We start from the raw sequence: 22,276 nt of genomic DNA, 5'->3' as shown, positions 1-22,276 counted from the left end.
AAACAAGCTCTGAAAATTAAATATAAAAAAATTATTATCAAAATTAAATTATCGGAATCAATTTAAAAACACTTTCATCTTATTCCTTGTCGGTTCCTGATTCTAAAAACATATAGATATGATATGTTTGGATTAAAAACACGCTCAGAAAGTTAAAACAAGTAGAGACACTGCGGTCGATCGACCGAAAAAGGTGCCTGTAAGCCCAACCGCAGTCGGGCGACTGTTTTCAGTTGGACCGGCAGTTGTTCGCGCTCATATTACTGACTTTTGCGGTTCAACGTCGACCCACCGTCAGTTTCACGGTCAGCCGACCGATGACTAGCTACATATTACCGGACCCAGGGCTGTACGAATCGCGCCGTTGATCTGGTACGTCTTGGGTAGCGGTGTACTCTCTCTCTCTCTCTCTCTCTCCCCCTCTCTCTCTCTCTCTCTCTCTCTCTCTCTCTCTCTCTCTCTCTCTCTCTCTCTCTCTCTCTCTCTCTCTCTCTCTCTCTCTCTCTCTCTTGTTAAATTAAGTTCAATTCAATTCTCTCTCTCTCTCTCTCTCTCTCTCTCTCTCTCTCTCTCTCTCTCTCTCTCTCTCTCTCTCTCTCTCTCTCTCCAATTTTTTTGTAAATTTGCTATAGTAAATGTGTCAGCAAATTTGTCCGAGGGTATGGGTGAGGTAACCTTTGACGTTTAACTATGTTCACGATCCACACAATGCAACAGAAAAGTATGTTTGGTGTTCAAAATTTTATTCACTAAAACTACTAAATGAAAAGAGATCTTCGGTTTACTTCTAAAATGCAAAAATGTTTATCTTCAAACCAAAATCTAAAACAAATACAAAAACTATATTTGTTATCATCTAATTCTGAAAATACATCTTGTACAACTATATGTTCATAATACAATACCTATTTCATCATGTCACTTCAGTTTCTTTCAATGAATAATCTTCTCCATTATTCAAGATGACCACATGGTTCTTTGCATTCTATGACTATCTTATGTTGCCAATAAACAAGTACTTATGAAACCAAAAAGTGCTGTTAATAATTATAACTGACTACTTTAAAAATAAAACAGCTAAGCCTAAAAACTCATTAAAAAAAAAACATTCACATACTTTAAATAATCTGTTGTCACTAATTCCTTTCTAAATTGACTAAGACACAACATTCCTGAGAGTTCTAAAACACTGATTCCTGACTTCCTGACAATCAAAGGGAAAGTAATCCTGACATTCCATTGGTCAAGAACAAGCACAGTTCCTTCCCTTACACTAAATAGACAAATCAGTAAGCCCTCAAAAGTACTTTGTCAAATGGGAAAGAAAGAATAAGAATGAATACTTTCACAGGTTTACATGTTTACAGGAGATTAAGGCTTTGAACAAGATGTGACAAGAAGTGTTACAAGACATGCAGTTTTTAGAACCGTCTACAATTTCACCGTGATTGCCACATGTTGTTGTCACATTAAATACACAAACAATAACCAGCCAACCAACCCATCTCTGTCTGTCTATCTCTGTCTGTCTATCTCTGTCTGTCTATCTCTGTCTGTCTATCTCTGTCTGTCTATCTCTGTCTGTCTGTCTGTCTGTCTATCTCTGTCTGTCTATCTCTGTCTGTCTATCTCTGTCTGTCTATCTCTGTCTGTCTATCTCTGTCTCTCCTGCCCCCCTCCCCTCCCCCTCAGCTCCCACACGGCCGATCTAATTTGTCAATTTGCTGGGGGTCGTATACATGCATTGTCCGTTTCAGTGTCGATACATGCAAATAGACTGAACATTCCTCATTGATGACGATCGCAACAGCCAAGTTGATGGTTGAGTGTTTGGGACCCCGCCACCTGCTTGATAAAGAGAACAGATGTTCCGATCTCCCGGGTCACTTTTTGTGCATGCCTGCTTGCCCCCCCCCCCCCCCTCCCCCATTTTGTGGCACAAAACCAGGTACAAATGGTAAAGATCCTGAAATCCATGTCGGTGAATTATAGAAACATGAAAATACCCAGCATGCATCCCACAACACAGAGTAGAGTATAATCATATGGCCGACGCAACATAGGGTCAAGCACATGCTATCCTCTTCGTGCAAAACCATGGGTGTACAGTGGCGTTTTGGCCCACACACGCAAGTAGTAGTATTCGCGCACGAACCGGACCCTACGCAGGGCCGCAGGGCCCGCAAGGATAGGGACCATAAGGTGATAGGTTAAGGTGCCTGTGTTTAAGTAGTGATAAGGAGGGATTGCGTTTAAACGGTTTATTGAGTTTTATATTTTGTCATGTGATTTCATGTGCCTGTACCTGTTGCTCGGTACTAATGACCACTCCAGCTGGGGTAATGACAGGATTACTGCTTTCACGCTTTTTATTTTTATTGGGGTGCTTATTGCAGCTGGATTACTGAACCACCTCCTTTCTATTGACAGTAATTGACCCTCCCTCTGTGTTTTCACGGGCTTGGGACCGTTTTGACAAGGTATGTCAAAGCCACATTGGGGGTTTTGTGGGATTAAACAATACGAGCATTATTTACAGAAGCAAAACACGGTTTAACAAATTTATTTACAAAAACGACAAAGTTGTTTGGCATTGGAATGTTAACCATATCACAGGCGGCGGTATCACAGTCAAAAAAAGAAAGAGACCCATTAGAGAGGTATCACAGTCAAAAAAGAAAGAGACCCGTTAGACGGGTGTAGGTAGGGTTGAAACCCCATCAGAAGCGATCACACGCTTGATGTAGAAAAACGAGAGTGACTTTCTGGTTTGGGAATACGTGAACATAGACTTTCCGTCTGTCTTGAAACCAGTGTTTGTACCCCCACCACTTTCTTGCGTTAGAAGCACCTGTTGGTAAGACTCTTTAGTCAGTTTGTTTTGGTTTTTGTTTAAGCCTTTTGAACTAAATTTACTTCCACTGTCTCCCTCACAAAAGTAGGTTTTAGAACACAAACCAATAAACGCATTTCCTTGGTATTCGGTTTTAAAGAGACCGGGTGTTCGTTTGTCATAGTGGACACGCGTTGTACAGGCCTGACAGAGAGTTGCGTCCCATGGGGCGTTAGCTAAACGGGTGTTTTGGAAGGCTGCCTCGTGTTGGTCACAGGCTTGTGCAGGGAACCATTGGTTATACACTGTGTAAAACTGTTCTCGCAGTTCAGGACGAACCACCTCTTCTAACGTTGAAGCGCTAAGCGCCATGTACAGAGAATCTGTATCCATTTCCAAAAGCTGGTAATCGGCTCTGGACACAAACTTATCTAGAAAATCAAAATGAAACTCCAACATGCGTAGTTTAGCGTACTGGTAAACAAAGTAACCAATCTGAGAGGGGAGTGACCAGTTGATTTTTTTTTTAGCCATCTCTACTTCAGTAACAACCTCTGTTACTTCTGTTAGTTTTTGAAAACGACCGTTGTTGATCAGTTTTGAGGCCTCGTCAGACAAAACATAATGAATATCACGATGGTTGGCCACGTTAGTTAAGGTTTTCCCGTAGGCTGAGTTACCGAGCAGTTTGAAAGTTTCAGCTAAGATAGCTTTTGATGGGTCTTGGTCTCCTGCTCGTCTTGCGTTTGAAACGCTGTCACCAAACTGACGGAAACAGGTTTTGGGTTGATACTCTACGATCAGCGTGACGTTTTCAACAACCAACCCGTGCTGCACGTACCAAAACAGGAGGGGTGTGGCTAGCAGAATTTGTTCACCGTGGTAACTCCCTACAAGTGTACGGCGTGGTTGGGATAAGAGCTTGTGTTTTTCAGCGTAGTCTTTCATAAAATCCCCGATCTGTTCTCGGCTGACAGACTCATTTTTGAAAATAGGCTGCATTTCACTGAAATGTTCTTTTAGATGGTCAGGTACATAAATATCACACTGTACCAACCCGAACAAAGTTTTGTTTTGCACCGCGTCTAAGACAGTTTGATCTGTGATGGTAGAAGGATGCCGGAAGGGTTTAAGTGTCGGAAAACGACCTTGTAGAAAAGTCTGAATGGGGGTGTTTTGTTTTTTGTCTGCGTACCATTCACACTCCCATTTTTCGACGACAGTCACATCCACATCCTCACGCAGGTATTTGGTAATGTTGCTTGTATGTTCTCTGAGTTCAACTAGTGTTTTTCCGGTGACAGGGTTAGTCGTTTTACCAGCGGTCACAGAACAGTCATGCCCGTGGAACAAACATCCGTGAAACTGATAGCAAATTTGATTCGCGGCATCCCAACCATCAACTCTAATCTTTTTTCGACCAAGGGCCTTCTCTTTCGCGTTAAACTTATGTTGGAGATGGATCTGTTTTGATGACATGACCCACTCCAACCATTCCCGAGCTAGCTGACCGTAGGGATCTGTTTTTTCCGCTTTAAAAGCGTTTTCTTTTCTACGAATGACAGGGTGCTCTGTGGGCATGTCTTGCATGAGTGCAGCTAAATACAGCGCATTTGCATCAAATCCCTGAACAGACTGTACCGGTTTGTCCTGATTACCACGAATGTGTGTTTTGTCTTTTTCGTGGTATCTGTGAAAGACAATAGACGGACCCCCGACAATGTTCTTTCGCAAAAGTGCGTGAACGTCTTTTTGTTTTTCGTTAAAAAGTGAAAAGTAGGTATCTGAAGACAACGTGTCAAACAGATACTTCAGTGTCACACCGGGGACAGAAATACCGTCTTTCAGCAAATCAACTCGCAGACTAGCGTACATACTAATCTGATGCTGCAAAGCAACCAGAAACGGCCCTGTGTCTAGGTTGTTGTACCACACCAAAAAATCCTTCAAAGTCATCATTTTGTTTTCAGTCCATACACGCTGACAAAAAGCGTACTCTGTATCAGAAATATTTGAGTTTTTGAGCTTACTAAAAAAAGCTGCATGGGGTGGGAGTTCTCTTTCGTCTAGTGTACTTAGACTAGTGACGTATTCATAGCAGAAAAAACCCTTTTCCTCTTCGACCCCGAACGCCTTGAGGTACTTGGAATAACTAAAACCTGGTGCAAGAAAATTGTTGATGTCGAGAAACCGAAGTTTGTCTGTACAAAGACACATATACTGATTGTTTCGTTTAACAACAAACTTGAAAGGAGGTCTTTTAGGGGCCTTCTTTTTTCCCTCTGTTTTGACTTCTTTGTCTTCTTCTTCTTCTTCTTCCTCTTCCTCTTCTTCTTCTTCACCCACGGTATCAAAACCATCTGGTTCAAAAACAGGGTCTGTTTGACTTTCGTCTTTTGGAAGATCGTTATGGGCTGTTTTGTCTTTGACAAACTTTTCAATGAGAAAAGGTTTGATCACATTCAGATCGTAGCGAGAAGAATTGAAACCTACGACAGGCAGTTCTTGTAAATACTCATATAATTTCTGTCTGAGTCTTTCTACGGGGATGTTGAGGCTATCTGTCTCTTGTTGTTGTGTCTCTTCGATCTCAGTCAACTGATCAAACACATCTTTAAATTCTTCACAAAGAAGAGCGCAGGAGGCTTCAGAGATACGTTCTAGGTAGTTAACCATGTTATCCACTAGTTCTTGAGGGTTACCTTTACTCACAAAACAGGTTGGTTCTGTGAAATGGGGAACATTACTGCATACAGAAACAGAAAGAGGAATATGTTTTGCTGTATACTGTGTACAGTTTGACTCAGCTGATTTTGTTTGTGGCAAGTTATCTGTGTCAAAAAACACCTCAAAATCAAACGTCGCTCTGTAGGGAAAAACAAAATCTGCGGTTACCTGAACACCGTGGTTTTGTAGCTGTTGAAAAATGTTTTGAGGTGGTGAGTAAACCCCGCCTTTGAACGTTTCCTTTGAGCCCTCACCCTGACAAGTCTGTTCATGTCGATTCATTTGAGACAAAGACGACCAGAGTTTCCCGCATTTGGAACAAGCCAACGCATGACCGAGTTTATCAATGTCTAAAATGTACATGAAATGGTCTTTGTAACGCAAGAGACGCATAACGCCAGAATGTTTGTAAGCGCTACGACGCAGAGGAACGAGACAGACAGGTGTTTGGCTCTCATCAAACTCAAACACATCTATGTTCACCTTAAACTCAGATTCAATCGACTCAAGTTGAAACAAAGTGACCCCCGGAAAGTGGACAGGGGGGGAATGTCCGGCCCACTGTTTGAACAAGGTTTTTGTGGGTTTTTGCAAAGAATGACGCGAGGCTCCTTTGTGCAAAGCAAGACAGCGAAAGAGACACAGACCATCAGTATAAGGAAAATGATTACGCGCGTCTTTTTGCAACTTGTGCAAGAACTGTGTGTTTGTGATGTAGTCAGGTAGACTACCACAGGCACAACCGATAGGAAAGTCAGTCAAAGGCGTGACATAGAAACTGGAAGACATGATGCTGTGAACAGCATACCGAGAGTTTGGGCGTTCGAGTCTAACTTGTTCTAGAATGTCATGATCACTGATTTCACCGAGAAAAGAAAGAAAGTCCTGCTTTGAGTTGATCAGGCGCGGTCGTTGTAAGACAGAGTGGTTATTGACTGAGGCATGAAAGAAAGACAGGTCACCCGACTCTTTGTTTTTGAGAAGAAAAGAGTGAGAAAAATTGATTTTGAAGCGTTTGTTTTGTTCATGGAACAGATCAAGAAGCGACTCGTCCCAATCAGGGAAATCAGAACAAGGGTTCCAGAGAATGGTATAGGTTGACTGAAGTTTACCAGGCCGCTTATGAGTTTTAACAGAATTCCAATGCCTTTCGTACATTTGTCTTTCTTCAAAAGGTAACTTTTTGATTTTTTCTTTTTCTAGACTTCGTTTGTTTAATCCCTTTTTGGGGGGAGGGGGATCCTGTGAAGGCAAACTTTTTCTTTTCTGTCCGCCTGTCGGCACTGGTGGTGGAGGTGTCCGACTCGCAACATCTTGGCAGTTTTTGTTTGAGTTTTTATGCCGAGTAAGGTCGTGTTTTCTGCTAAACGATTTGCCGCACATAGCACAGAGAAAAGGTCTGGCTTTGTTATGGACTTCTTTGACATGAGCGTTGACGTTGTAGCTCTGTGTAAAAATCTGTTCACAGTGCGGGCATTGGTTACGCTGTAATACAAAAAAAAGAAGTATGTCTGAGCTACAAAAAAACAATATCAAAAAACATCTTACATAAAAAAAACATTTATTTTTCTAAAAAGCTATGTCTGAGAAAAAAGTAACACTCTACCTTTATTTTTTTTTCTTTACAAGATATAAAAACAAAATCAACTTACCAAATCTGTTGAGGCCGGTTGTGGAGTTGTGTTAGCGTCACTGCTGCTGCTGCTGGTCGCCATAGTTGGGTTTTTTTCACCACCTCACACTTGTAAAGTCGAAGAGACATTCAAGACTTAGCCCCAGAAGAAGCTTAATTATACCCCCTTTTGACCGCATCACCGCCGTATTCTAACTACGCGTTTCTATTTTTAGGTGCTGACCAATCAACAAGTTCTAACATGTTTAGGTCTTGTGTCTCTGTGGTGCAATACTCGGGCGTAAGCACCCAGAAGAACTTTTTTTTTATACCCCGCCTCACACCTGTGTCTTACTACGCGATTCTATTTTTAGAGGCTGACCAATCAACATGGTCTAACATGTAAGGTCTTGCATCTCTGTGGTGCAATACTCAGATGTAAACACCAGAAAGAACTTTTTTTTATACCCCTCTTTTTGACCGCATCACACTAGTGTCTAACTACGCGTTTCTATTTTTAGTGCTGATCAATCAACAAGTTCTAACATGTTTAGGTCTTGCATCTCTGTGGTGCAATACTCAGACGTGATCAGTCTCTAACCTAACATTAGGTATGACTGACTGTAGAACAGCTCGTGTTCGATGTAAATGTACCTTATAACACCCACATAAACCATTAGACAGCACAAACAACCAACAATAGGCCATTCAACAACATCAACAATAGCAAAACAAAACAACAACAACACAAATAACACACAAACAATTAAAATAAAAAATTTAAAAAAAGTTTTGCAACGAGTTTGTTCAACTCTTTTGAGAAAAAGTGGTTGGTCCTGATAAGGACCGGGGGAGAAGCTCGTTGTCGGTGGGTGTTGTGGTCGGGCTGGGTGCAAGTTTTAGAAGATGACCCTGAAAATATATTTTAAAACATCATTAAGTACTAAGTAAAAAAATAAAAAATAAAAAAATAAAAAAAATAAAAATTAAAAAAATAAAATAAAAAAATAAAAACACGGTTTTATTTTTTACACTAATTTCTTATTTATTTACAACTATCAACCCACCTTGGTTTGTTTTGTTTAATCATTTTTTTTCTTCCGCGTCTAGAAGTAGTTGATCAATACAAAAATCAACCACGGATGACGTAACCTCATCAACGTTCAAAAGGCGTTTTAAGGCTGTTTCTGTGTACAACCCAACACGTTCTTCGATTGTGAGCATAAGACAGCTGTGACCTAGTTGATTTCCTTGGTTTAGCTCACAGCCTTCACAAAGTTCGTAACTCAGGTTACAGATGTTTGTCCACATCAAACTAAAAAAAAGCCGAGTATGAACACGACCTGTAACTTGGTTCACAAAACGATGCATCTTTTTTGGTTCGAAAAAGTTGTATCTAACTGACGCTGTTCAAAACTAGGGGTCGGTATAAAGACTCTTGCTGCTGGTGTCTAACTAAAAACAACGCCCCTTCCACACCCTTGGTACAAAGTGTGTGTGTGTGTGTGTGTGTGTGTGTGTGTCGATTCATCACACGGGTACTCTTTCGCTCGCTCGCTCGCTCTCTCTCTCTCTCTCTCTCTCTCTCTCTCTCTCTCTCTCTCTCTCTCTCTCTCTCTCTCTATCTATCTCTCTCTCTCTCTCTCATACATACACACACTTACACCTACCTCCCAATTCATCTCCCCCGCCCCCGTGGTCTCTTACTCTCTTGATCTCTTTTTTTAACTAACTAGCACTTACCTGAGTTTGTTAGTTGTCTTCTACACCGCTCTCAGGGTCATCGTCTCGCACCGCATCTAGGTTGTGCACATAAACCTCAAACCAGCCATCGTCCTCAAAAGCATCCTCATCCTGGTCTGACTCCATACCACTATCACTCCCACTATCCACAAAGAGATGCGGATGGTTTTGAAAATAGCGTACTGGTAAAAAAACATCCCTGACATAGGGTAGGAGATTGTCCTTTATGTCCTGCAAACGGGGGTTGTAATAGACAACTCCCCCAAACATAATATCAACAGCTCGCTCTCCCCACATCGTCAGCAGCTCTACTTCGTCCTCTATCCAACAGGTGTGGATGGCCCAGGGGTCAACAACAAAACAGCCAGGACAATCAGTTCTTGCAAAGTTCTTACACAAGTCAAACACCTGTTCTACACGGGTACATGTCCAAACATCCATGGTTTTTCGTATGATTTACCAAAATGGCTGTGGAGTAGTTATCTGAGTCTAGCTGCTACAGCTTTTATATTTGTACATCAGCTACCACCCCACCCCTTCTCACCAGTCGAACTAACTTCCACATCCCTCCCCACACCGTTTGTCTGGTACTAATCTAAGCATTACACCCTAAGCAAACCTCGATAGAGAAACCACGTCCTATTAAACTTCTCTAACTGCTGACCACCTCTGGTGGTTTATCGGCGAGGGGCCTCCGCGAAGCGCAGAGGTACCGTTTAATTACCTTACTCTGATAGTTATTACCACCGTAAAAGAGAGAGTGTTCGGTGAAGTGCAAAGAAAGTGTGGTTGTGAATGTGTGTGTGAATGTATGTGTGTGTTTGTGTAAATATCCTCACAGACTTGTGAAGGAAACCATTTGGACCACTATTGGTAGAAGTCTTTTTTTGAAGTCTGGTTTGATAGCTTCTTCAAAGGCTGGGGTAGAGAGAACCATGTACAGGGAGTCTATGTCCATTTCACAAAGTTAGTAATCGTCCCGAGGCAAAAACTTGTCTACCAAGTCAAAGTGGAACTGCAACATTCACACCTTGGTCTACTGGTAGCCGAAAAAAACCTGATCTGCAGACACACAAAAAGAAGGTCTAAGTTGTTGTAGACCGAGGGTGTTGATTTAGAACGGTAACAGTCTACGTCGGACCTTCTTGACACTGTCTTCAAATCAGTTTCTTTATATGACTATGAAAAAACCACATCAGCTAAGATGAAGGTATTGAAGACAAAAAAATGACACTGACAAAAGTTTTTTATTTTTTAATTCATCTGATACATTTTTTGTTTTAAAGAAAAAAAAAACACTGTCAAGGTTTTGGTATGTCGGAATTTGTCCACTTTGTTTGGCGGTTACATGATCCATTATTCGAGTTGATCATACAAAATAAATAGAAATATGACATCTTCAACCCGGTTTCCTTTTTTTAGTATCACGTTTTTTGAAATCTTGGTCGAGCCTTACCTTTGTTTCCAAATCCTCCCTCTGTGTTTACACGGGTTTGGGACCGTTATGACATCTCTGTCAAAACCACATTAGAGACTTGGCTCTTGAATGATAGGTCATGATTATTTACAAAAAGAAAAAACAAAACAACACCAGTCAGTTACATGAGAAGAGGTTGGAGGGCGATTCCAGTTGAGGGTGGGCTTGAGCATTTCCACTTCAAACAGTTTCTCTGTCAGCGGGGTCACCTTTTCGAAAACAAAGAGTCATTTAGAAGTTGTTTTTTTGTGTTTCCTTTTCTTGTCTGTAAAAGATACATCCGTGTGGTTGCCATGGGAATGTTGGTACAGGGGTGTTCAAAAACTCTGTTCCCTTGTCAGTTTGCACTTTAAAAGGTTTTGTGTCCTAAATCCATAATACTTTTAAAAGCTGACAACAACAACATCGCTCCTGTTTTGTTTTTTCAGCGGTTTTAAAAAAACGAGGGTATACAGGATTTTTTTACGACGGAGAACGATGACATCAATAATAAAAAGTATAACCATTCGTTTCACAGAAGTATAAAAACAGCACCTGTTAAAGATTGCCTCGCTAACAAAGAAACAACGAAGAAGTTTGGCAAGTTTTGTACGAACAACCCCAAAAGAAAACTACTTTTGGTGTATAAAACCTTACATCGTGAGTAAGACTTACAGCAACCAAGAGCTGGTTTAGTGAGTTTATAAAAAAAAAAAAAAAAAATTTAAAAAAAGCAGTGAATCATACATTAAACCAAAAAAAAAAAGAAAAAAGTACGTGTTAATTTACTCAAAAATATCTCGTTGTGGATGAGTCCCGAGTTGTTAAGAATTTTTGAAAACAGATGTTACCCAACAACCCATCACAGGACCTGGTCACTTTGGTGGAAAAAGTTATGTTAGATTTACATAAATATTTTATTCCTCTCGCATCGCTTTCCGCATCGGCCCCTATTGAATTTAACATAAGTGGTGGGAGAAGTGAATATCTGGATTTGACAAAGACATTTTTGTATATTCGAGCTAAAGTGACTCAAGGTAACGGTGTCCCACTACCCGCCGACATCGACGTGGCTCCAGTAAATCTGTGGGTGTATTCTCAGGTGGAAGTGTCTCTTAATCAAAACTCTGGTATGATGGGGCGACTACATGTGTCTGTTATGAACCAGGGTCGGATTTTTTGTTTTGTTTAATGGTGTGGCTGTAAAACTTCGACTCATTCTACCAACAACAACAAAAACAGTTTTAATGTGATGAGTCACGGATTAATCCTGCTTACCTAACGGTGGTTACACACCTTTTTGTTTGTCAGAAAAGTAAAACTAAAGCCATCTGTAAGTCTTGTTCACACAAAAACCCTAGAGAGGTCCACAGCCAAATACCCTCTAAAAAGAGTAGATATGAAATCTTACGGGGTCCCTTGTGGAAACCTTAGTGCTGTTTTAGACAATTTGTTTCTCAGCCAACCACCAACACGCGTTGTAGTAGGAGTAGTAGAGAGCGCTGTGTTTAAAGGAAGCTACGCCAAAAATCCATTTAACTTTAAAACCCGCAACTTGAATTTCCTCTGTCCCTATGTTGATGAAAAACAAGTCCCTACAAAAACCACTAACACCAGAGTTTTGAAAACAGACAGTATGTGAGAAGTTTCTTTGGAACTAAAGTTTAGTGTACCCCTGACAGAGTCTGTTAACGTTATTGTGTATGCAGAAATGGACTCGTTGCTAGAAATTGATCAGAGTAGACAGGTTATCACTGCTTTTACAGCATGAATGGACTAGAGCTCTCTCGCCTACTGTTAAGCCACCCGTGGCAAGACGGTCGAATGTGGATGTTTACACCAGAGACCAACTTCCTTCTGAGATAAATTTACTTCAAACCTCGTCTTACGTCATAAACACAGACCCAGGTTGGCTCTCATTGGGTTGGTGTATATTATGATGGTCAGGGAATATTGAATATTTTGCTAGTTTTGGTTTAAAATCGAATCACAAAGACATTGAAGGTGTTTTTTTTAATGTTTTTGTATGCGTTATTGGTTTGTGTTCTAAAACCAACGAACAGTTATTACAGGGATGTTAAGTTCTACTTGTGGTTTGTTTGCAATGTATTTCATCATCAAAAAGAGTCAAGGTACAAGACTCCGTTACATCATTTCTATTTTTAACCCCCAAAACCCTGTTGTAAATGACCGTAAGTTCATAGCACTTTTTTTAGAACTGCGTTAACGCAACAAGTCTAAAGCTGTTGTTGTAAAAAATAGTAACTGATGTCATAGGTTAAGGAGGTTATGTATAAAGATGTTGTTGCCTAATTTTTTTACTAAATCCCCTGATCGAATCACAAGACAACACCATCTACTCTACGCTACAGTCTAAAAAGACAGTCTCCTAGAGGTAAAAGTTGTTTAACACTTTTGTTGTTGTTGTTGCTGAGAACGACAAAAGAGATGTTTGACGAGGAAGATCCTCTGTTTAGCTCACCGCTACCCGAATCTGATATGTTTCCTTTGGGTCGAACCAAGCTCTGTGAGTGATGCAACAGAGTGAAAAACGACATAGCATCCCACGTGACCTTAGGCTAACCCAGTGTGGACCCGTTGAAACCAGAATAATCAAGATGTACATGAACCACGAGTGTGTATATAAGACAGGACGGATGTAAAAAGACCACTACAGAGGATTTTTGCGGAGTCGATCATGCCTTCAGGGACCATGAAGCAGCCACCACAGCCGGCTACACGCTACCCGCTAGGTGGAAGCCTTTTTGCCTCAGTAAAAACGTGGCGAGGGACTGTAAAAATCCATATTCGCCACTATGCTGTTCCCACCCGCACCAAAGGTGGGGGTGTTGTCCCCACCCAAAGAGGAGTCACCCTGGACTTGAAAAAGCTTCAGAAACTGCTTAGAGTGCAGAAAAAACTCAAAGAAGACTTCCACCAACAGGTATCTTCTCTGTCACCCACAGAGGAGAAGCAGGAGAAAAAACATCCGAAAAATCACACAGAGTGTCCGCTGTCAGACTACTACTGTTCAACACCATCAACCACAGCCACGGCTTCGACACAAAGCGAGGAATACCCTCAGCAGCTACAGCGACCCCTGTATTCCACATGTCCAGCTTACTGTCCTGCCACAACCGTAAATCCTCTTCCTGTGACACCAAGAAGTGGTTATGAAGTTGACAACTAATCCGGGGACCACCTCGTTCCTTTAAATTGACAATCATGATTTGGATTTTTTTTTTTTGGTTTAATGTATGTGTGTGCAAAATATTAATTTTTTAAATATTTTTAATATTCAAAAGACTGCTGTCACTTTTATAATAAAATGATCATATTGGAAAAGTTAATAACTATGTGTCTGTATAACTCTTGAATGCTACCGTGAGTAGTTTTATGTATTGTTTTGTTACTCTTTACGTCTGACTTTTTTACCTTCTTGTTTGGAAGTACTTGTGTAAACGCGCGCGCATGTGTTTGTGTGTGTGTGTGTGTGTGTGTGTGTGTGTGTGTGTGTGTGTGTGTGTGTGTGTGTGTGTGTGTGTGTGATCGGAGGTGTGTGATCGGAGGTGTGTGTGTGTGTGTTTGCACTTACATTTTATTCCCACCACACATATAACCCTACCTCTTACATAGTCTATCAACAACAAAATTAAAAAAAATTAAACACCGCAACAACGAAGAAAATAAATATCAAAAACAAAATAATACCTATCTTATCTGGTGTACCTATCAAAACCTTGTACGTAGAACAACCGTTTCTATTTTTAGTGCTGACCAATCAACAAGTTCTAACATGTTTAGGGCTTGCATCTCTGTGGTGCAATGCTCAGACGTGATCAGTCTCTAACCTAACATTATGTATGACTGACTGTAGAACAACTCGTGTTCGGTGTAAAATGTACCTCCGATGTTTATAACACCCACATAAAAAACAACAATCTGAGTCTACTTGTTAAAACTTTTGTTATATGTGTACATCAGCTCCCATCCCTCTCATCAGTCGAGCTAACTTCCACACCCACCCCACACCATTTGTCTAGCACTAATCTAAGCATTAAACCCTAATCATCCCTCGGGGTAGACAAATCACCTCCTATTAAACTTCTCTACCCGCTGGCCACCTCTGGTGGTTTTATCGGCGAAGGGGCTCCGCAAAGAGTAGAGATACCATTTTTATTACCTTATCCTGACACCTCCCCTGACAGGGCACCAAACTACATAGCTATTAAAGAGAGAGGGCTCCGCGAAGCGCGGAGAAAATGGGGGAATTACTGCTTTTTATTGGTGCTTACCCCAGCTGGAGTGGTCATTAGTACCGAGCAACAGCTACAGGCACATGAAATCACATGACAAAATATAAAACTCAATAAACCGTTTAAACGCAATCCCTCCTTATCACTACTTAAACACAGGCACCTTAACCTATCACCTTATGGTCCCTATCCTTGCGGGCCCTGCGGCCCTGCGTAGGGTCCGGTTCGTGCGCGATACCTACTACTCACGCACAGAAACATAAAATAATGTTTGAACATTTTTTCTGAGTACCATGTGAGGAAACACGTTTACATACTATTGCATGACAATAAGGTGAGTCACACTATCTAAAACATCGCTATGACAGAAGTGACTGTAATATCATGCACACCACTCATAATTATGAACATCGCTATGACAGAAGTGACGATAATATCATGCAAACCACTCATAATTATGAACAGCGCTATGACAGAAGTGACTGTAATATCATGCACACCACTCATAATTATGAACATCGCTAAGACAGAAGTGACTTTAATATCACGCAAACCACACATATGAACATCGCCATGACAGAAGTGACTGTAATATGGAAACCACACACTATGAACAACGCTATGACAGAAGTGACAGTCATATCATGGAAACCACACATATGAACAACGCTATGACAGAAGTGACAGTAATATCATTATCATTACATATATGAACAGTGCTATGACAGAAGTGACGGTTATATCATGCACATCACACAGGGACCGGCTGTGGAATGCGCTCCGCCGTGCAGTACCTCTGGGTCACCGGGGAACCAGGCTGCCTCTACCGCCCCGCCCTTGATGGCAAGATCACAGGAATCAGAGGACCAAGTGTTAAGGTTGTCAGACCATGAGGTAAATTCATCTCAGAAAAAAAAAAAACCGACCAAAACCTCATAATTTTTTTTATATTCTAAGACTTGAAGTTATGTTTAAAATGAATAAGGTGCATTATCATTAGTTTGACTCTTTTTGTTGTTGTTGTTGTTGTTGTTGTTGTTGTTGTTGTTGTTGTTGTTGTTGTTGTTGCTGGTGTTGTTGTTGTTGTTGTTGTTGTTGTTTTCCTTGTTTTTGTTTTTCATTTTGAATTTACATCATAGAGCAACTTTTTTTAAACAATTATCTGCTGTGTTCTAGGCAAATATTGTGTGAACCACCAACCAGACATAAGTCCCTATTTGGTGTCTGTATTTCCACCGTCTTCATAGTTGACGTAGGTTGTGAATGGTACTAGAAGTGAGCAGACAGTACATCATCATGTCTTGGATTCCAGAGAGAGTTTCTCAACGCCTGGTTCCCTCACCTTGAGAGCGAATCATACATAATCCCCCCGGCTCACATGGACACAGTGCATGAGAGAATGGTATATGACGGAGAAGGTGAGAGAATCCAGGTACTGAAAACACAGCAACAAATAGACATAGATGAGAGTAGAGAGGTCAGGGACACTGTCCGCATAGACAGAGTGCTGAAAAATGTCCACCACTGCATGAATCAGATAAAGAACAAAGCCGCGAGGGAAAAAGAAATTATGGTACTTCTGACCCAAGCTAAATTTGGTGTATATGGTGCTGATACCCAAAGCATCTATACTGGTGCAGCCGCCAGGAACACGAACAGCGTCAAAGCAGAGCCGTTGAACCTGAAGGAGGACTTTGTGGACCTGCTCGTCATACATCGCGAGCGTGGGATAATGATGGCGGCAATCATACCTCAGACAGAAGACGACCCCCTTGCAGTTCAAGAAGAACTACAGAAGGCCGCTGTGTACCTGAAGCAAGCCAGAAATGTTGTGAGGCGCTCTGTTCTGGGTGACCTGGTCACACAGCCAGCCCTCCACCAGGCCATTGTCCTGCCCGACACAACGAGACGCTGTCTGGAGGAGGTGCTCCGAAACATGAGCGATGTAAGTTAACACTTGACCTACACTCGCTCACACACGCAAACACAGACGCACGCAGGAGAGAAGTAGAGAGAGAGAGAGAGAGAGAGAGAGAGAGAGAGAGAGAGAGAGAGAGAGAGAGAGAGAGAGAGAGAGAGAGAGAGAGAGAGAGAGAGAGAGAGAGAGAGAGAAAGAGAAAGAAGAGAGAGAGAGAGAGAGAGAGAGAGAGAGAGAGAGAGAGAGAGAGATTGACAGACAGCTTTGTTCACCAACGTAAAGTAAGGGCTAGTTCATAGCGCTATGCTCTTAGTCCACACACTGTGTGCAGTGTCCGTCCGTATGTCTGATCAAAAAAATTAACGTTAAGATTATCTGGGATAATTTTGAAGCTAGACCTTTAAACATTTTCAGACTTCTGGTATTTGATAATCTTCCGATTTGACCCCGATTTGATTGACCTTCGTCAAATGTTGGGGTCACAGCGGGGTCATGCTCTTCAACTTTTTAAGTTGAGTTTTGTTTAAGATATTTTGGAAACAAAGCCTCCACATTTCCTACAATTGTAGGTGTTATTAATCAGCAGACATGACCAAAATGTAGCTTGTTTCGTAAATGTTCACAGTAATAGCATGGACATGTTTGCTGGACAAGATGATCACCACTGAACATATCTGGAATATTACAGGTCACACTTTTGATCAAGTTTTTGTCGATTGTTCTGATGCCAAGGTTTCTCTTGAACATTTCATTTATGAAGCTGAAAGAGGAATTTTATATACTTTTTTTTTATTGGGGTTAAGTCTTAAAATGTGGGTTAGCTGACAGAGGTTATGAACAAACAATCTTTAAAAACAAACAGGGTCTTAATGGGGGAGGTCGGGCATAAAAGGGGGTGGTTGTATAAGAAGGGAGGGACTCTTGTGGGAGGGGTGGTGGCGGGAGTCTTCCATGGGGGAGGGGGGTCATGGAGGGGGGGGGGGGACTACATTGTTGTGGGACAAGACGAAGGCGATTCGAAAAAGCATTTGCTTTTTATTTTTTACTGGAGTTCTAAGAACAGTGACCTTGAATAGTAGACGTCATTTTTTTTGTCGCGAAAACAACGTCACTTGTACTTTACGTAGCCTAATGCGCGTCACCACAAACGGGAAACTCTTTTCCGAAAAGATGGTTTGCTTTTGTCCAGAAAGTTGTCTTTTAGGCTGGTAAACACTAAAGCAGGAATGAAGAGATTGTCAACTCAGGTAGGCCTAATGTTACACTGTCTGTGTGTGCATCGTGTATTAAGCCACCCCTTGTGCCATTTCCCGCATTGTTTACAGTCCGTGTGTGTTGACCTCAGTTACAGGAGTTGCAGGAAGGCCTCAGCGTCGAGTCAGGTCGGAATGTCAGCCACGTATGTCTTTGTGAGGACGACATGGCTGACCAGACAAGGCTCGACGCGTGGTGGAGGGCGAGCTTGGAACGGAATGAGGGCGGGGACCATGCCATGGATACAGCTACCTACACACAGTTGGTTGCCAGGTACTGTTGCATCGTTGTATCATATCGTTGAAGCGCACGCACGCACGTTTATAATTACTTGGCTTTACGTCATCTATCTTTCTTTCTTTCTTTCTTTCTACCTACCACCCAGCCCCCCACACCCCCGAATCCCCTCTATTCCTCTTGCTCTCTCTCTCTCTCTCTCTCTCTCTCTCTCTCTCTCTCTCTCTCTCTCTCTCTCTCTCTCTCTCTCTCTCTCTCTCTCTGTTTGTGTTTTTGTGTGGATGTTTTTTTGTTCGTGGTCATTGTGGTGATTGTTTGACTGACTTTGATTTGTTTATTGCTTTGATTGGTATACATGCATGCATTTGTGTGTGCGTATGTGTGTGTGTCTGTGTGTGTAACGGTATGTGTGCGTGTGCGTGTGTGTGTGTGTGTGTGCGTGTGTGTGTATGTGTGTGTAACGGTATGTGGGTGTATGTGGGTGTGTGTGCTTGTATGTGTGTGTGTGTGTGTGTGTGTGTGTGTGTGTGTTTTGTGCCTGTGTGTGTGTGTGGTGTGTGTGATAATATGCTTAATGATGTGTGTAAATGTGTATGATGACAGATTCGCCATACCACTGACAACGGTTGAGCTTTTCCTCACCAGAGAACCACGACTACAGCTGTGGACCCAGGGCCATCTTGTTCACGCTGTTGGAATGGAGCATGGCCGACCAATGTCATGCATTGCTCTGTTCCCGCAGCAGTTTCAAGTCTTGGAGGAGCCGCCAGACGACTACGACGTCGACGTGAGAATCCTCTGGGGCCCGACGGGCACTTCAAAAAGCATAGTCTTGATAATAAAAGGGTTTTTTCTGCTGAGGAAGGGCTGCGGCACAGTCTTCGTTCTTCAGACGAGTGATGATGGCGCTGCTGCTGCTTACCTTGTGCGTCATCAGGTGAGAGAGACTGCCGGACAGGGAGCCGGCAGCGTGCAGCTCGTCAACATGGCGGGGGTAGGGGAGAGAGACTGGAAAGGACAGTATCACTGGACAGAGGGAGGCAAGAAGAAAGTGCAGGCCTGGGTGGAGGAGCTGTGTCAACACGCACAGACACACGGACGCGTGCACATCCTGGCCGATGAGGCTGAGTGGTAAGAATGACGCTGTACACTGAATCTAACACTGCCTCCTGTCACTCTTGTGTTGGCCGGTGTGGTCGTGTTCGTTGGAAGGAAGTCTGATAATTCACAAATGTTATTATGTTCACACCTTTTCTATGACGAGGTAATTCGTGTGCTTTTGGTCAAGAAATTCGGAAGATTTATGTAGAAGTAATGGCTCTTTATTTTCAAGTTTGAATAATAGACTGGGGCATGTCTATTAGATGTAGAATGTGAATTCAGCAACTGTCACGGCGGTGTGTACTGATCAGTGATGTCATCAACCTGTCTGATCAGGCGCCACCCTTTCTTTGTCTGCCATTGGAAAAACTTGGTCAAGGTAACGAAGAGTGGAGCGAAATAACGTCATTCTGTTTACGTCATTATTAATCATTGCGTCATTTTATTTCAGGTTCACTGTGATTCTTATCCTGAACAGCAATCTTTGTGACTTCCTTTTTGCCTGGCGTTTTTGTTTTGTTTTAATCAGTTTCGTAATTTCAGGTGTAATCATGCACTGACACACCTGTCCGTTCTGTTGCTGTGACGTCATCACGAAGATCTACACTGCGTTAAAACAGCCGAGTTGTGTGAGAACTATAACACACCTGTCTGTTCTGTTTATAAACACTGACACACCTGTCTGTTCTGTTACAGTGACGTCATCGCAGAGATCTACCGGGCGTTAAAACAACGACACGTCAGGTTCACCCTGTGGGCAGCTGGCGTTAAGCTAGATGTACCTGCCGACATGAAGCGTCACGTCCGCTACCTGACGGAGCCCCTGAGAAGTCCACCTGCTGTGGTGAGAGAGGTGGAGCAGGCTATCGATATGAAGGAAGGAACGGTCCCGGCCTACACCAGGCCGCCAGTGTCCGCACCGTGCGACGGCCCACCTGTCCTGACGGTTGGTCACTATGAGAGGTACCGCGGTGACAGACAGGGACATGAGGGTGACTTCCCATGGCGGTGTGCACGGTGCGGGGAGCTGGTGGCAGACATGCTGCGAGATCTTCGTGTCGGTCAGTACACCTCTGTCTGTCTGTCTGTCTGTCTGTCTGTCTGTCTGTCTGTCTGTCTGTCTGTCCGTCTGTCTGCCGGTCCGTCCGCCTGTCTGTGTCTGTCTGTACATCTCTCTCTCTCTCTCTCTCTCTCTCTCTCTCTCTCTCTCTCTCTCTCTCTCTCTCTCTCTCTCTGTCTCTCTCTGTCTCTCTCTCTCTCTCTCTCTCTCTCTCTCTCTCTCTCTCTCTCTCTCTCTCTCTCTCTCTCTCTCTCTCTCTCTCTCTCTCTCTCTCTCGCAATGCAGTAAGTGTCAGTCAGGTTGGTGTACAACATTTCAATGACGTCATTAAACTTACAAGGAATGTTGGTATTTACGTCATTTACTGTGACGTCGTTACATAATATCGTCACAAGTCTGCCAAGGTGAGGTGTGGAACACTAAATAATATAAAATTGTTTTTCTTATTTCCAGGTGGTTGTGGTGCTGCTGATGTAGTTGTAGTCTCTGTTCACGTGTTGCTGTAGCCGGTGTTGGTGCGGAAGTTAGACATAGGTCATCGTTGTTGTTTGTGTCGTGGTTGTCGTTGCTGGTGATGGTGTCGTCGTCGTTGCTGTTGATGTTGTTGTTGGTGGTGTTGTTGTTGTTGTTGTTGCAATCGGTGTGGATGTGTCTTACACAACGACGATGTAATGTTGACGGTGTGTGTGATGTTTCAGGTTGCCAAGACAACGCTCCCCACGGGCAGGGCGGCCTCACCTTCAGCGACGTCTTTGTGCTGGGTGGCATGAAGTGTGACACAGACAGACCGGATGATAGCCTCTGGTCACCAGCACCCTTCATCCGGGGCCTCGAGTCACGCGGCGTCCCCACCCGTAAGGTGGCTCATAACGACACAGAGGCCGTTAGACAACTGGCTGAAATGACGTCAGGTCCCACACAGAGAGCGGCAGGTAGGGGTCGAGACGAGGCGGTGACGGTGGCCAATGAGAACACAGTATGGGGCTTGGAGAGACCCGTCGTCGTCTACCTGGACCGTGTGTATGATGCTAACTATACCGGCCGCCTGAGATCCATGTCGCGGTCCACGGCCCAGGTGATCTGGGTGAAGGGTGTTAGGACATAGACAGCGACAGCGACACTGAGTGACACCCACATCTCGTCACCGCCACCACCACCACCTGTCTCGACTATACATCCCGCAACGTCCAGCGATGTCTAACAACAACAACAACAACAACAACAACAACAACAACAACAACAACAACAACAACCGTTGAACTGAAATTCAACATTTTATTAAATCAATTTACTGAAACTCAGCAATACCTGTCCTTACAACCTGCCGCTCTCTGACAACTACGACGACAACATCATCCTCTACCACGACATCCACCATCATCCGCCACCATCACCACCGACACCGACAACAACAACCCGAGTGACATTTTTATCGTTTTAAAATACGAAGAATAAATTCACTCAACACATCGCTTGTTCTTCACTGACAAGCGCATAATTTCATTTATAAATAGCGTCATCAAGAAATGACGTCACGGTCAGACAGTAAATTTTCTTGGGACAGTGGAATGAACATTATTTAAAAAAGAGAGAGAGAGAGAGAGAGAGAGAGAGAGAGAGAGAGAGAGAGAGAGAGAGAGAGAGAGAGAGAGAGAGAGAGAGAGAGAGAGAGAGAGATAGAGAGAGAGAGAGAGAGAGAGAGAGAGAGAGAGAGAGAGAGAGAGAGAGAGAGAGAGAGAGAGAGAGAGAGAGAGAGAGAGAAGGAACACATACAGAGACAGAGATGGACAGAGAGGTGGACACACAGAACGCGAAAGGTGTGTTGGGGGGGGGAGAGAGGAAATATCATTTTGATACCATACGTCTACCGCAGAGAACTTGGATATTGTTTTTGGATATTTATCTGAAAATCAACAAATACTGTGATATCAATCCAGTGTCAAAACTCTTCCGGTTGCATAGCAACACATAAAATATAGTGCAGTTTTGTTTGTGTATGAAATAGCTGTGTACCATTCTGTGAATTGCATTTTCAGTCCTTTAAATGATTAATACATTCTACGTATGATGAATTTGAAA

The 22,276-nt window shown here is 42.8% G+C and overlaps 1 protein-coding gene across 1 annotated transcript; it reads left to right on the top strand.

Moving 5' to 3' along the window:
* The first annotated feature begins 348 nt into the window (after positions 1-348).
* LOC138954692 (uncharacterized) lies at positions 349-22,276 on the top strand. Its single transcript, XM_070326474.1, has 7 exons — positions 349-372; positions 15,387-15,521; positions 15,940-16,572; positions 17,891-18,072; positions 18,640-19,167; positions 19,834-20,198; positions 20,896-22,276. Exons 2-7 carry the CDS (start codon positions 15,468-15,470, stop codon positions 21,300-21,302), a joined length of 2,169 nt encoding a protein of 722 aa, XP_070182575.1. The 5' UTR covers positions 349-372; positions 15,387-15,467; the 3' UTR covers positions 21,303-22,276.

This window comes from Littorina saxatilis, unplaced genomic scaffold (genome assembly GCF_037325665.1).
Source record: "Littorina saxatilis isolate snail1 unplaced genomic scaffold, US_GU_Lsax_2.0 scaffold_546, whole genome shotgun sequence".
Classification (NCBI taxonomy): domain Eukaryota; kingdom Metazoa; phylum Mollusca; class Gastropoda; order Littorinimorpha; family Littorinidae; genus Littorina; species Littorina saxatilis.
This window is presented reverse-complemented; position numbering and strand designations above follow the sequence as displayed.